At 42.7% G+C, this 12,843-nt stretch overlaps 1 protein-coding gene and 1 long non-coding RNA gene across 2 annotated transcripts in view; one reads left to right on the top strand and one right to left on the bottom strand.

The window, feature by feature from the left end:
• The window catches only part of LOC123379631, a 37,830-nt gene extending 32,224 nt beyond the window's left edge, over window positions 1-5,606 (bottom strand). The window contains exons 1-2 of the long non-coding RNA XR_006584332.1: window positions 3,436-5,606; window positions 2,189-2,274 (exon numbers count right to left, since the gene is read on the bottom strand). This is a non-coding gene — a long non-coding RNA (uncharacterized LOC123379631). The remainder of the gene's footprint in view (window positions 1-2,188; window positions 2,275-3,435) is intronic.
• The window catches only part of CYP2J2 (cytochrome P450 family 2 subfamily J member 2), a 28,689-nt gene that overhangs the window by 1,932 nt on the left and 13,914 nt on the right, over window positions 1-12,843 (top strand). The window contains exons 2-3 of the mRNA XM_019839081.3: window positions 8,845-9,007; window positions 12,646-12,795. Of these exons, the coding sequence (XP_019694640.2) occupies window positions 8,845-9,007; window positions 12,646-12,795 (313 nt within the window). The remainder of the gene's footprint in view (window positions 1-8,844; window positions 9,008-12,645; window positions 12,796-12,843) is intronic.

The raw sequence follows: 12,843 nt of genomic DNA, 5'->3' as shown, positions 1-12,843 counted from the left end.
ATTTTGCCAGTCTCTGTCTTTTAATTGGTGGGTTTAGATCATCTTATTTATTTTCTATTTTTCCCTCTTTTTTATTCCCCTATTTATTATTTTTCTGTTTTCCTGTGGGTCACTTGAACATTTTTTTTTTTAGAATTCCATTTTAATTTATTTATTGTGCTTTTCAGTATATCTCTTTGCATTGTGTTTAAGTGGCTACCTAAGGATTATAATAGGCACATATAGCTTATTGTCATCTACTAGTGTCAATATTTTGCCACTTCAAGTTCAATGTGGATACCTTACAAATGTTAGATCCTTTTATCCTCCCCGCTTTACACTATTATTGTCTTAAATATGATCTCTCTATGGGGCGCCTGGGTGGCTCAGTCGGTTGAGCGTCCAACTTCGGCTCAGGTCATGATCTCATGGTTTGTGAGTTCGAGCCCCGCCTTGGGCTCTGTGCTGACAGCTTAGAGCCTGGAGCCTGCTTCAGATTCTGTCTCCTTCTCTCTCTGCCCCTCCCCACTTTTGCTCTGTCTCTGTGTCTCTCAAAAATAAATAAATGTGAAAAAAAATTTTTTTTAATATTATCTCTCTATATATTGAAAACCACATCAGACAATATTATAAACTTGCTTTTAACTCTTAAGCACACTCATTTATTTACCCTTATTTTGCTGTTTCTTTATTCACAGTTTTCCAAATTTCTACCAATATCATTTCTTTTCTACCTGAGGAACTTTCTTTAGCCCTTCTTTTAGAGTCAGTCTGCTGGCAAAAAACTTCTCTTAACTTCCGCTTACCTAAAAAATGTCTTTATTTCACTTTCATTTCTGAAGTATATTTTCATTTAATATAGAATCCTAGGTTAACAGTTTCTTTCATTCAACATTTTAAAATGTTGTTCCACTTCTTTCTGGCCTCTGTGGTTTCTAGTGAGAAACCACATTTGAATTGCTGTTCCCCATAAGTAATCAGTTGTTTCTCTCTGCTGCTGTCGAGAAGTCGTTTTGCTTTTAGTTTTCAGAGATTTGATTATAGTACGTCGTGGTGTTGATTTCTTTGGGTTTATTGGGTTCTTGGATCTGTAGGTTGATCTCTTACCAAAGCCGGGAAGTTTTCAGCCATTGTTTCTTCAATATTTTTTCAATTCCACAGTCTTTTTCCTTCCTTTCTGGGACTCTTGGACACTGATGGTGCAAATGTTAGATCTTTTGTTATTCTAACGTAGGTCCCTGAGGCTCAGTTTTTGTTCTTTTCAATCTATTTTCTCTGTGTTGTCCTGACTGTACACAGTCTGTTGATCTTCTCAAGTTTCACTGGTTCTTTTGTCATTACCCTTCTACCATTGATTTGCTCTCCTGAGTTTTTGTTTAGATAGTTGCATTTTTAAGTTTTAATTTTTCCCTTTGGTTCTTATACCTGTCTTTTATTTCTTTGGTAAGATTTTCTATTTAAAATTTTTGAGAGTATTTGTAATTGTTAAAACATATTATAGCTGCTTTAAACACTTAACGCTATAAAGTTAAAACGCTTCTGTCCTGGGGCACCTGGGTGGCTCAGTCAGTTAAGCGTCCCACTCTTGATTTCGGCTCAGGTCATGATCTCAGGGTTTGTGAGTTTGAGCAGCACATCAGGCTCTGCCCTGACAGTGCAGAGCCTGCTTGGGATTCTCCACCACCATCCCCACCCCTCTACCATTCAGGCTGTCTCTGTCTCTCTCCAAATAAAAAAATAAATAAACAAACTTTAAAAAAAAACCTGCTTCTGTCCTATTAGGCTAGCCTTTTTCTGAAACTTTGGCTAGAGAAAGCAAGCCTTTCTTGGAGTTATTTTTGTCTGTGCCAATTAGTGTCATGAATAGTAGGAGGAGTAAAATGGAATGCCTTTACTCAATCTTGTATGAAATCATAAATTTGATATGTGCCTCTGGTTTACTACTAAGATAGATGTGATTAGAAAGGGTAAATGATTTGTCTGTCATAAAACTGGCTAGTGATGGAACCGAGGCTAGGATCTTATCCATGGCCCGATGTTTTTTCATCAGAACTATTAAATTTTACTGCATACAGGTTTGCATTTTTTATGTATTTGGTTGTAAAACAAATGGAGTCAAATGGTGTATTTAGTTATAACTAAATTTACACTCTAGCAGTTCGGAAACATTAAGTACCAACTATTTGCTAGATCCTGTATGAGGACTTACCTGTTCATTTTCATTTACTCTTCACAAAAGACACACAGGTTCGTCATTAGCTGGTGCTGTTTCCACTTTGCCACTGAGGAAAGTGGCTGCAAATAATAAAGTTGTCTGCTTGAGTTATTCAGCATAGATGATGGCAACACGAGCACTTCAATCCAGAACTGTTTGACACTTACACCTATTTTGTACTTGGGCTACTTGACTTTTCATGACAGTGAAAGGATGACTGATTTATTCATGGATTCATTTATCGAACACACATTTATGAAGCGCTTACCGTATGACAGGCACAGCACAAAACAGTATATGATGCAATGTGTGGTGTAGACTCTTGGTAACCAAATGAAGTATCAAGAGATGGGATCCCTGGGAATGGGAAACCCTAGAGATAACGTCGTGTAGAATGTTGGAATAAATTGAGCTGAGCGTTAAATGGATGTTAGGCAAGTGGCCACGTGGAGTTCAGGGGACAGGAGATTTTAATTTTTTTTTTTTTTTTAACGTTTATTTATTTTTGAGACAGAGAGAGACAGAGCATGAACGGGGGAGGGTCAGAGAGAGGGAGACACAGAATCTGAAACAGGCTCCAGGCTCTGAGCTGTCAGCACAGAGCCCGACGACACAGGGCTTGAACTCATGGACCGCGAGATCATGACCTGAGCCGAAGTCAGCGGCTTAACCGACTGAGCCACCCAGGCGCCCCGACAGGAGATTTTAAATGGGACAAAGTGGCGTGAGCTAAAACACAGCAACAGCACCGTGAAGAAACTAGCCTGTTTAAATGGTACGATGGGGGGGGGGGGGGGGCGCCTGGGTGGCACAGTCGGTTAAGCGTCCGACTTCAGCCAGGTCACGATCTCGCGGTCCATGAGTTCGAGCCCCGCTTCAGGCTCTGGGCTGATGGCTCGGAGCCTGGAGCCTGTTTCCGATTCTGTGTCTCCCTCTCTCTCTGCCCCTCCCCCGTTCATGCTCTGTCTCTCTCTGTCCCAAAAATAAATAAACGTTGAAAAAAAAAATTTAAATGGTACAATGGGAACTTTCCTTGTATTTTTCCCCCTATATTTTAAAACTTTCTCTATCATGGCTATATGGCCAATTAGAGGAGCATTTATCTAAATAAGAGAAAAGCTTATTGTACTAAAGTGGGAAAATGGTAGATAAGGTGGATAAATGTATTAGGTAGGGTACACATTGAGCTGCTTATAACAGAGACCCCAAAATACAGTGTGTAAAAAAAGATTGAAATTTACCTCTCTCCCACAAATGAGTTCAGATGTAGGCAGGAAGCCCGGGATAGGGAGACTGCTTTCTATACCTCAAGACGATCCAGAAATTTCATTTCCTTCTTTGTTGTGCTCTGGTCCTGCAACCCCACTGTGTGTAAGTTCTGGTCCACAGGAAGGGGAACGGGGTAGGTAGTGAGCAAGCAGTTTTCACTTAAGGATGAGACCCGGATAACGCGCATGTCACCACTACTCATGTCCCACTGGCTACACCTGGAGAAGCTGGGGAATGTGGTTTTTGATTGGAAAGTCATGTGGCTAGTTAACACTTAGTGCCATCACTCACAAAAAGAGAATATCTCCATCCTTTCATTTAACTATTTTTATTTTGCGAGAAAGAGACAGCATACACATGAGTGAGAGAGGGGGAGAGAGAGAGCATCCCAAACAGATAGTGCAAAGCCTGATGTGGGGCTCAAACTCCCGAACTGTGAGAGCATGACCTGAGCCAAAATCGAAAGTCGGACACAGACTGAGCCACCCAGAAGCCCCTCTCTAGAGCCCAAACTTTATGCCCACAAGCTAGGTGCTAAATCTCTGTGCCTACTTTTCTGAATGCTGAAAATGCTTTCTAGGATTGTTATAAGAACCAGATAACTTCATGAATATCAACTTGTTGCCAGAGTGCCAAGCACATAGTTGATACTCATTTCCACGTCTACCACTATTCCCCTTTCTTTAAAAGTTTAAAGCAAGACATTCAAGGAGAGCCAGTGCTGTTGCATCCCAGGCATCCCTTGTCTGCCTAGTGGCTGGATGAGCTCCACTATTCCACTCTCTGGCCTCTTCCTCATTCCGTTGTCAATATCGTATCAGAATGCCTTTGCTAAAATATACTCCCAGATAGATCAATAACAAGTAATTGTGTTATTAATATTAGTATTGTGGCTACTAATCACAACAATCCTAAAGATGGGAACCCGCAATATCCCCCATTTTGTACATTTGGAAACTGAGATACAAAGAAGTTAAGTAACTTGCCACCAAATCACACAGCGAATGTGATTTGTAAGTGGGTTCAAACAGATTTGTATGACTTCACAATCCAAGCTCTTAAACACTCATTTACATTACGTCTCCTATTCAAACATCTTTGGCCTCCTAATTACAAGCAAAACTAGATCCAAACTATTTCAGCTGGCATGAAGGCTGTCCTCAATCTATCTCGGATTGCCTTGCCCAGCCTTGTTTCCTATCTCCTTACTCAAGTGAGGAGATACTTTTCCCAGGAAACCTGTCCTGGTGCCTGGTTCCCTTTATGTGCTTCCTTACTTTCCCTCGTCAAATGATTTCTTGTACAGAATAGTAAAAATAAGAACTGATTATTTTTCCATATGTTCCATTAGACTGGGAAGTGCTTTAAGGACTCATTGTATCCCCAGCACTTGGCCTCGACCTACCACATGGTCAGTGCTCTTTAATGAACCCTGCATTCCAGTCAAACCACACCGCCTACTTGTCCCTGAACACCTCCATTTTCCTACCTTGTATTTGCGTATCCTGTTCCCACATTACATGTCCTTTTGCTGGCAGCTTTTGTTTAAGATCTAGTTGAAATACCATCCCCTTTTAGAGGTTTTCTAATACGTCTGGGGTGGAAATTCATTTCTTCTTTCAATGGCTTCATGTTCCTTTCTACCAGCACTATAGCATATATCACTTCTGCTGTGCGTTAGTGTTTTCTGCAGTCAGCATTGCTCAAGAGACTTTGATGCTGTAGGAAAACACCCAATCATATTGACCTTTGTACCACCCCATGTGTTATAACATAACAATGTCACGAGGTGCCTGGCAACTTTTAAGCATTTTATAGAAATGTATAGAACCGAACTTGAATTTGCTTTCCACAGACTGTTCTCAGAAGCCTAGCACAGCCCCCAAGAACTACCTGTGACGCCAATATTCTTAGCAGGGGCTCATGGGCCCCAAGGGACTGGTGAACCCCTGAAACTACATGCATGACTGTGCTCATGTGTACAGGAGTTTACTGGAGAGCGGATCATGCCATACACTAGATTTTCAAAGGATTCTGTGATTCAAAAAAGAGTAAGAACCATTGTTAACGATCGTTTATTCCTAATTTCATTAGGTCTGTTTTTCTTTTTCCTGTCCTTCTTCCCCCTCCTCTCTGCCTCCCCCTCCCCCTCTTTTTCTCCTCCTTCTTCTTCTTTGCTTTATTGGATAGAAATAATTGTGGGGTGCCTGGGTGTCTCAGTCGGTTCAGCATCTGACTTCAGCTCAGGTCATGATCTCGTAGTTCGTGAGTTCAAGCCCTGCGTCGGGCTCTGTGCTGACAGCTTGGAGCCTGGAGCCTGCTTTGGATTCCGTGTCTGCCTCTCTCTGCTCCTCCCCACTCACACTCTGTCTCTCTGTCTGTCTGTCTGTCTGTCTCTCTCTGTCTCTCAAAAATAATCAAACATTTTTTAAAAGTTGAAAAAAATACAATACTGTACATATTGGGGAAAAGATGATAAATCTTAGTAACATATAGAAACAACGTGCATTTTAGGGGGCTTATTTGAATGATATGTGCACACACACAGCTCAGTGCTGGTCAGAGTTTGGGGGAGCACACCCTCTCACCTGCTGCCCATGGAGTGAGAATAGCTACACTTTTCCTCTCTTTGTGTCTTTGTTATGTTGGCTCTTGAGTTTAAGAACTGAGATGAGGTGGAATCTCTCCCAGTTGTCTCTTGGTAATTGTAGTTCACACACTTGTCTCACAAAACCGCCCCCCCCTTCTAATTTTTCATTATTCTAAACATTTATTTCGCTCCACCTTATTATGTAAGCACTTAATCCCACATTTGGGGTTTTTAATCCTTTGTATCAAATTCCCTCTTATTACTTTTGTTCACCTTTTATAGCTCCCACATTAATTCTTTTCTTATTTTTCTATTTTCCTTTCTGATATTAAGCCTATTTTAGCCTCCTGAATCATCCTACTTTTAACCTCTTTTGTTCTCTTACTCATTTGAGTAATGACTTGGTTATTGTTGTACATTCGACAGTACGGTCTACCTTACAAAGTCTTTTCAGATGCCCGGTGGGTCATACACTTAAATCCATGTAAAGTGATCAGCATAGTGCCCAGCCCAGTGTATGTAGGAACTGTTAGGCATCACCATAGTCAACAGGCTCAGGGAGGTCATTTGACCTATGTTTACACAGCTGAGTATGCCATGAAAGTTTTTTTTCATTTTTTTTTGTTTATTTTTTTTAATGGTTATTTATTTTTGAAGGAGAGAGACACAGCGTGAGCGGGGGAGGGTCAGAGACACAGAATCTGAAGCAGGCTCCAGGCTCCAGGCTGTCAGCACAGAGCCCGATGCGGGACTCGAACTCACAAGCTGTGAGATCATGACCTGAGCGGAAGTCGGATGCCCAACCGACTGAGCCACCCAGGCGCCCCACCGTGAAAGTTTCTGATGCAGTTCTTTTGGACTCATACGTGGGTGGAGAGCTGATAGAGCAGAAACTCTGAAGTCGTTCAGTTCAGCAAATACTAATGGAGTGCTCTGTTCCTTCCAAGTACAAGCTGAGATTCTAGGTTGTACGTGCACATTGTCAGGAGTCATTTAGCTTAATCCAAGATTTTCACCCATTCCAAAAACATCTTTTCTGAATAGAATAAATTAGTCAAGAGATCTTTCTCATAAAGACTAAGAAGTTCATCGAGGCAGTCAGCAAGATGAAACAAAAAAGATTTTGCTTGATTTTTATGGGCCCTTTCCTGCTATGTCTTAGAGACAAAGACGTGTACTTTAGAGGCAGATGAATTTGAGAGGGAATCTTGGCTTTACTCTTTCCAGGGAGATAGGAGCTAGACAGGAACAAAGACTGATGGAAGGCTCTGGGCTGAGAGAACAAGGGAAGATTGAGTTCGGGCTTGGTTTTTAATGTGGGGGCAGGGAGGCGGAATGAGGCTGGTGTAGTCTGTTGTATTTGCTCTGAGCGGGGTGGTGGGGTCTTAGGCGCTAAGGGTGACAAGGGGGAGCATGCGTGCATGGAGACTGAGAAGGAGGGGCCTCAGACACCCGGAGGAAATGGGGCCCTTCTGTTTGGTACCACTGCCTGCAACTAGCCACAGCCCCGGGTGGACAAGAGGCAGGCGTAGGGTCTACTCAGAGTCGTCTCTTGAAGGAACAAGTCAGGAACCACGTTGATTAGTAGCCATTCGTTCTCATCCAGCCCACTTGCACATCCAGCCCACGTCTGTACACACCACACAGCCTTCCATTCTCTCCCTGCCTCCTTCCCTCTTTCTCTCCCTCCCACTGAACTCTAAGGGCCTGGTGGCTTCTCAGGTTCAAGTCTTTGTCCTCAGATCTTCCCTAACGCCTGGAAACTTCCCTTCACCACTCAATAGCTTTGTCATCTCGGTGACATTACTTCCTCGACGACTCCTTTTTCCTTTTCTGAAAGACAAGGAAACTCATTAATGCCACAGGGTGGCTGGCTGCGAGATCAAATGAGATAAACAGAGAAAGGGGCCTGCTATGGCCCCCAGCGTCCATGTGCCCTCCTCCAGCACATCCCCGTGTGCGCTCGTCCTCTCTGTTGCCATGAGCGTGTGTCTTCGTCCCTTTGCACACAGAGCCCGTTTGTTCCTCAGGGACTCAAGCGGCTGTGCGCCAGGTACCAGAAAACAAAGTGCCTTTCACACTGTTGCTCTCATTCTTCTTCACAGAACCCTTTAAGGGAGGAACACTTTTTCCTTTTTATAGCTGAGGCTCAAAAACTGTGAAGCAACTTTCCCAAGAGCCACAGCTAGCCAACTATAGAGCTAAGATGCCCACAGAGCTCCGGAACTAGAGTGCTTTTCCGCACAGCTGGCCTCAGCCCTGTCATGAATTTTCAGTTGTCTAGCACGTGTTGAGGAAGGGGACATTCTCTTCCAGTTAAACTCTTATGATTTACTGAGAAGTCCATGCTCGCAACCCAGAGTTGCACTCAGCATATCAGCTTTTTTTTTTTTTTTTTTTTTGTCAGTCACATGTTCTGAATTCTCCCCCCCCCCCCCCCCCCCCCCCCACTAGACTCTAAGGTGCTCGAGGTTAGAGACCTTGTTTGTTTTATTCTAGTTACATATTCCTGTCTTGTTCTTGGGACAGTGCTGGATGCTCACTCAATTTGTGTAGGTTGAATATATGAATGAATGTTTGTAAGGTATAGAAGCATATCCTGGAGCGATTTTAATCCTAGTCTAGCTGAGAGGAAGAGCAAAGAGGGAGCAGGGAGGAACGTTCCCATGATACCGAGGTGCACACACAGACTCTGCTCAGTACAAGACCTTCCTCAGCGACACACAACCCCTCCATTCCTGGACACGTGGACATGTGCATAATCAGTTGTGACTATTTGACTCTTTTTCAGCTTGTGGAGAAATATGGAAACATTTTTAGCCTGCAGCTCGGTGACATGTCTTTAGTTCTTATAACTGGATTGCCCTTGATCAAAGAAGTCCTTGTCGATCAGAACCAAAACTTTGTGAACCGCCCTACAACTCCTATCCGAGGACGTATCTTTAAGAACAATGGTAAGTTTCTTAACTAATGTATGGGGTGTATGCTTGATATTTTTATGATCTGTTAAAGGTGCCCTTGTGACTGTAATTCTCCAATACTCCCAGGGAGCTGGGCCATTATAAAGTTCCTACAGTTAAAGAAAGCTGGATTCCCACATTTGCTTATTAAAGGCACCCTCTTAGGGGCGCCTGTGTGGTTCAGTCGGTTAAGCATCCAACTTTGGCTCAGGTCGTGATCTCATCGTTTGTGGGTTCAAGCCCTGCATTGGGCTCTGTGCTGACAGCTCAGAGCCTGGGGCCTGCTTCAGATTCTGTGTCTCCCTCTCACTCTGCCCCTTCCCTGCTCATGCTCTGTTTCTGTCTGAAAAATAAACAAACATAATTTTTTTTTTTTTTTAAAGGCACTTTAGAGAGCTTGGCAGGGTCCTGTCAGGGATTTGAGAGAAGCTGTGTCTCCTGCATGAACTCGCTCTGGAAGCACTGATTACTCAGTGAAAGCAGGGGAAGAGTCAATGCATTCTTGTTCTTTCTGCTTTCCATTCAAATCTCTTCCCCTGGGAAAATTCATGTGCACCGTTTCCTTCTGCTCCTTATGGAAGTCCCTCTTCTTGCCTCTAGTTCCTCCGCTTTCTTGTTAGGGCTGTGCCCCACAAGGTATCTCGAGCCTTCCACTCTGTGTTGGAACAGTTTGGCATGAACACTTAAAAAACTGTCATTAAATAAACATAAACATTTAAAAATCTAAATGGATAACTCAAATGTATTATTCCACCAAAGCAGCCTTTTTTTTTTCCCAGATGCTTTTTGAAATAGTTTGTCTTTTAATGCTACCTCCACTCCATTTATTATGTGAGGCACGGTGCTAGGTACTAGCAACATGACCATGAGTAGTGCTGACAAAATCCGTGTCCTTAGGGAACTTACATTCTATTCAGAAAGACACTATCAATGAGTGCTAATAACTTAATGCATTAGTATCATTAAGCTGGGTGCAGGATGCATTTATCAGGGGCATCTAATCTAGCCCTGGGATTCAAGGAAAGCTAATGTAAATAAATGGCAATCAATTTAACAAAGTGAAGCAGCAGTCAGGCAGAGGGGATAGAATAGGAAAAGTCCCTTAGGTGGGAAGAAGGACAGTGAACTCGAGGAACTGAAAGGTGGCCCATGTGGCAAGTATAGGGATTAAATAGAGATAATTAAAGGGAAATTCAGCTGCTGAGTGCCAGGAATTGTTCATGCAAGTTCTTGCTAAGGGTGTTGGGTTTTATGCTCAATAACAAGGGAAACTCTAGAATTTTTTTTTTTAGGGATTTTTTTCATTTTATTTTTTTTAATTTATTTTTTAATATGAAATTTATTGTCAAATTGGTTTCCATACAACACCCAGTGCTCATCCCAACAGGTGCCCTCCTCAATGCCCATCACCCACCCTCCCCTCCCTCCCACCCCCCATCAACCCTTAGTTTATTCCCAGTATTTAAGAGTCTCTTATGGTTTGGCTCTCTCCCTCTCTAACTTTTTTTTTCCTTCCCCTCCCCCATGGTCTTCTGTTAAGTTTCTCAGGATCCACATAAGAGTGAAGACATATGGTATCTGTCTTTCTCTGTATGACTTATTTCACTTAGCATAACCAACGGAATGGGAAAAGATATTTGCAAATGACATATTAGACAAAGGGCTAGTGTCCAAAATCTGTAAAGAACTCACTAAACTCCACACCTGAAAAACAAATAATCCAGTGAAGAAATGGGCAGAAAACATGAATAGACACTTGTCTAACAAAGACATCCAGATGGCCAACAGGCACATGAAAAGATGCGCAACGTCATTCCTTATCAGGGAAATACAAATCAAAACCACACTGAGATACCACCTCCTGCCAGTCAGAGTGGCTAAAATGAACAAATCAGGAGACTATAGATGCTGGCGAGGATGTGGAGAAACGGGAACCCTCTTGCACTGTTGGTGGGAATGCAAACTGGTGCAGCTGCTCTGGAAAACAGTATGGAGGTTCCTCAAAAAATTAAAAATAGATCTACCCTATTACCCATCAACAGCACTGCTAGGAATTTACCCAAGGGATACAGGAGTGCTGATGCATAGGGGCACTTGTACCCCCATATTTATAGAATGGTTTCAAGTGGAGAAAGGAATCATCATGTTTACATTGTACGTTTATAAAACCTATGTAGGTGGCAGTGTAGAAAATGGTATACAGAGAGCTAGAGACTATTACAGCATTTTAGCTTAGAGAAGGTACTAGCTTGGACTAGGGAGGTGGCAAGAAACGACAGTAGGTTAGGCCAGGTTAGTGGCAGTGAAGATACATAGATTTAAGGTATCCAGGGGGTAAATCCAACAAGATAGGATGACCTAAATCATGGGTGATGGTAAGGAGAGTGAGGTGTTGAGGTAGACACCCAAATGTCTGCCTCATGTGGAGGAGGGCAGGTGTTTAGTTTGGCTTGAGTGGGGAGTTGTATGGAGAGCATCACGAAGCCGATCATGGATACGCTGAGTTTGAAATGCTTTTAAGTCAGCAAAGTCAGGCAGACAGTTGTGTATGTCTGGAGCTCAGGGTCAGAAAAACGTGGTCACGATCAACAGATGCCATTTAAAAGTTTAGGAGTTGATGAGATTTTCCAGGAATGGAGTATTGAGGGAGAAGAGAAGAGGTGTTAGACCTTATCTTGAAGTACTCCATTACTTCAAAATTTGATAAAAGAAGATGAACCAGCATAAGGTATGGGAAGGGAGAAAATCTGGAGGCCATGCTGTCCTGAGCAACGCTGGAAGGGAGGGCTTCAGGAAAGAAGTGCTCCGTGCTACTGAAAGATCAAGCAAGATAACATTGAAAAGTTTCCCCAGGTTTGACAAAGAGGGCTGCATTGTGGAAATGGTGGAGGCCAAAGCCAGACACTAAAAGGGGTTGCAGAACACTCTGGAGGTGAAGAAAACAAAGGAGTGTGGCCTTATCTGTGTTGGAAATCAGATGATGTTCTATTGAACACACTGAGTTGTTTCTGGGGTTTTGTTTTTGTTTTTTTTTTTGGGGGGGGGGTTGGCTCTTTGCCTTTCCATGTGCTATTTCTGCCTGGAATAGTCTTCCTTGCTTTCTTGAGTCATTCCTTCATCTTTCAAGTTCTAGCTTAGATAAGAGTCTCCTGGAAAGCCTTACCTCCTTATGGGTATAGATTTTTCTTGTCCATGGGTGCATTCTTAGTATGTAGCATAAAATTAATACTTAAATAGACTTATGTGACTGGCAATCAAAGCATGGGCTTTGGAATCTAATTTGAACGTCTGTTCAGCTGCTTACTAACTGTAACCTTACAAAGTTGACGTTAGCCTTTGTGCCAAGGTTTTCTCATCAGCAAAATGGGAGGGCGACATAATGAGTATACCTACCTCATAGTGTTTCTGTAAGTACCAGTGACATAATGCAGTAAAAATACCAAAGCCCCTGTAGTGCCAGCAATGCAATGCAGTAATGCTAGCCACTGTATCTACTGTATCTCTGGATAGTTTTCAAGTGCCTCAGTGCCCTTCTCCTTTCCACCAATGCACGTTGCCATACCATTTGCCAGATATTTACATTATAGAATGAGAAAACCATAATGTTGGCTTTTTTTTTTTTTTCCTTCCAGGATTGATCATGTCCAATGGCCAGACTTGGAAGGAGCAAAGAAGGTTCACCTTGGCAACACTCAAGAACTTTGGTCTAGGAAAGAAGAGCTTAGAGGAATGCATTCAGGAGGAGGCCCGTAACCTCATCCAAGCGATAAAAGAGGAGAATGGTGAGTGTTTCCTAGGACAGGTGCAGGAGACTGTGACTCATTCATTCA

Source organism: Felis catus, chromosome C1 (assembly GCF_018350175.1).
Source record: "Felis catus isolate Fca126 chromosome C1, F.catus_Fca126_mat1.0, whole genome shotgun sequence".
NCBI lineage: Eukaryota > Metazoa > Chordata > Mammalia > Carnivora > Felidae > Felis > Felis catus.
Note: the sequence above shows the minus strand (reverse complement) of the source record. Positions and strands in the feature narration are given on the sequence as shown.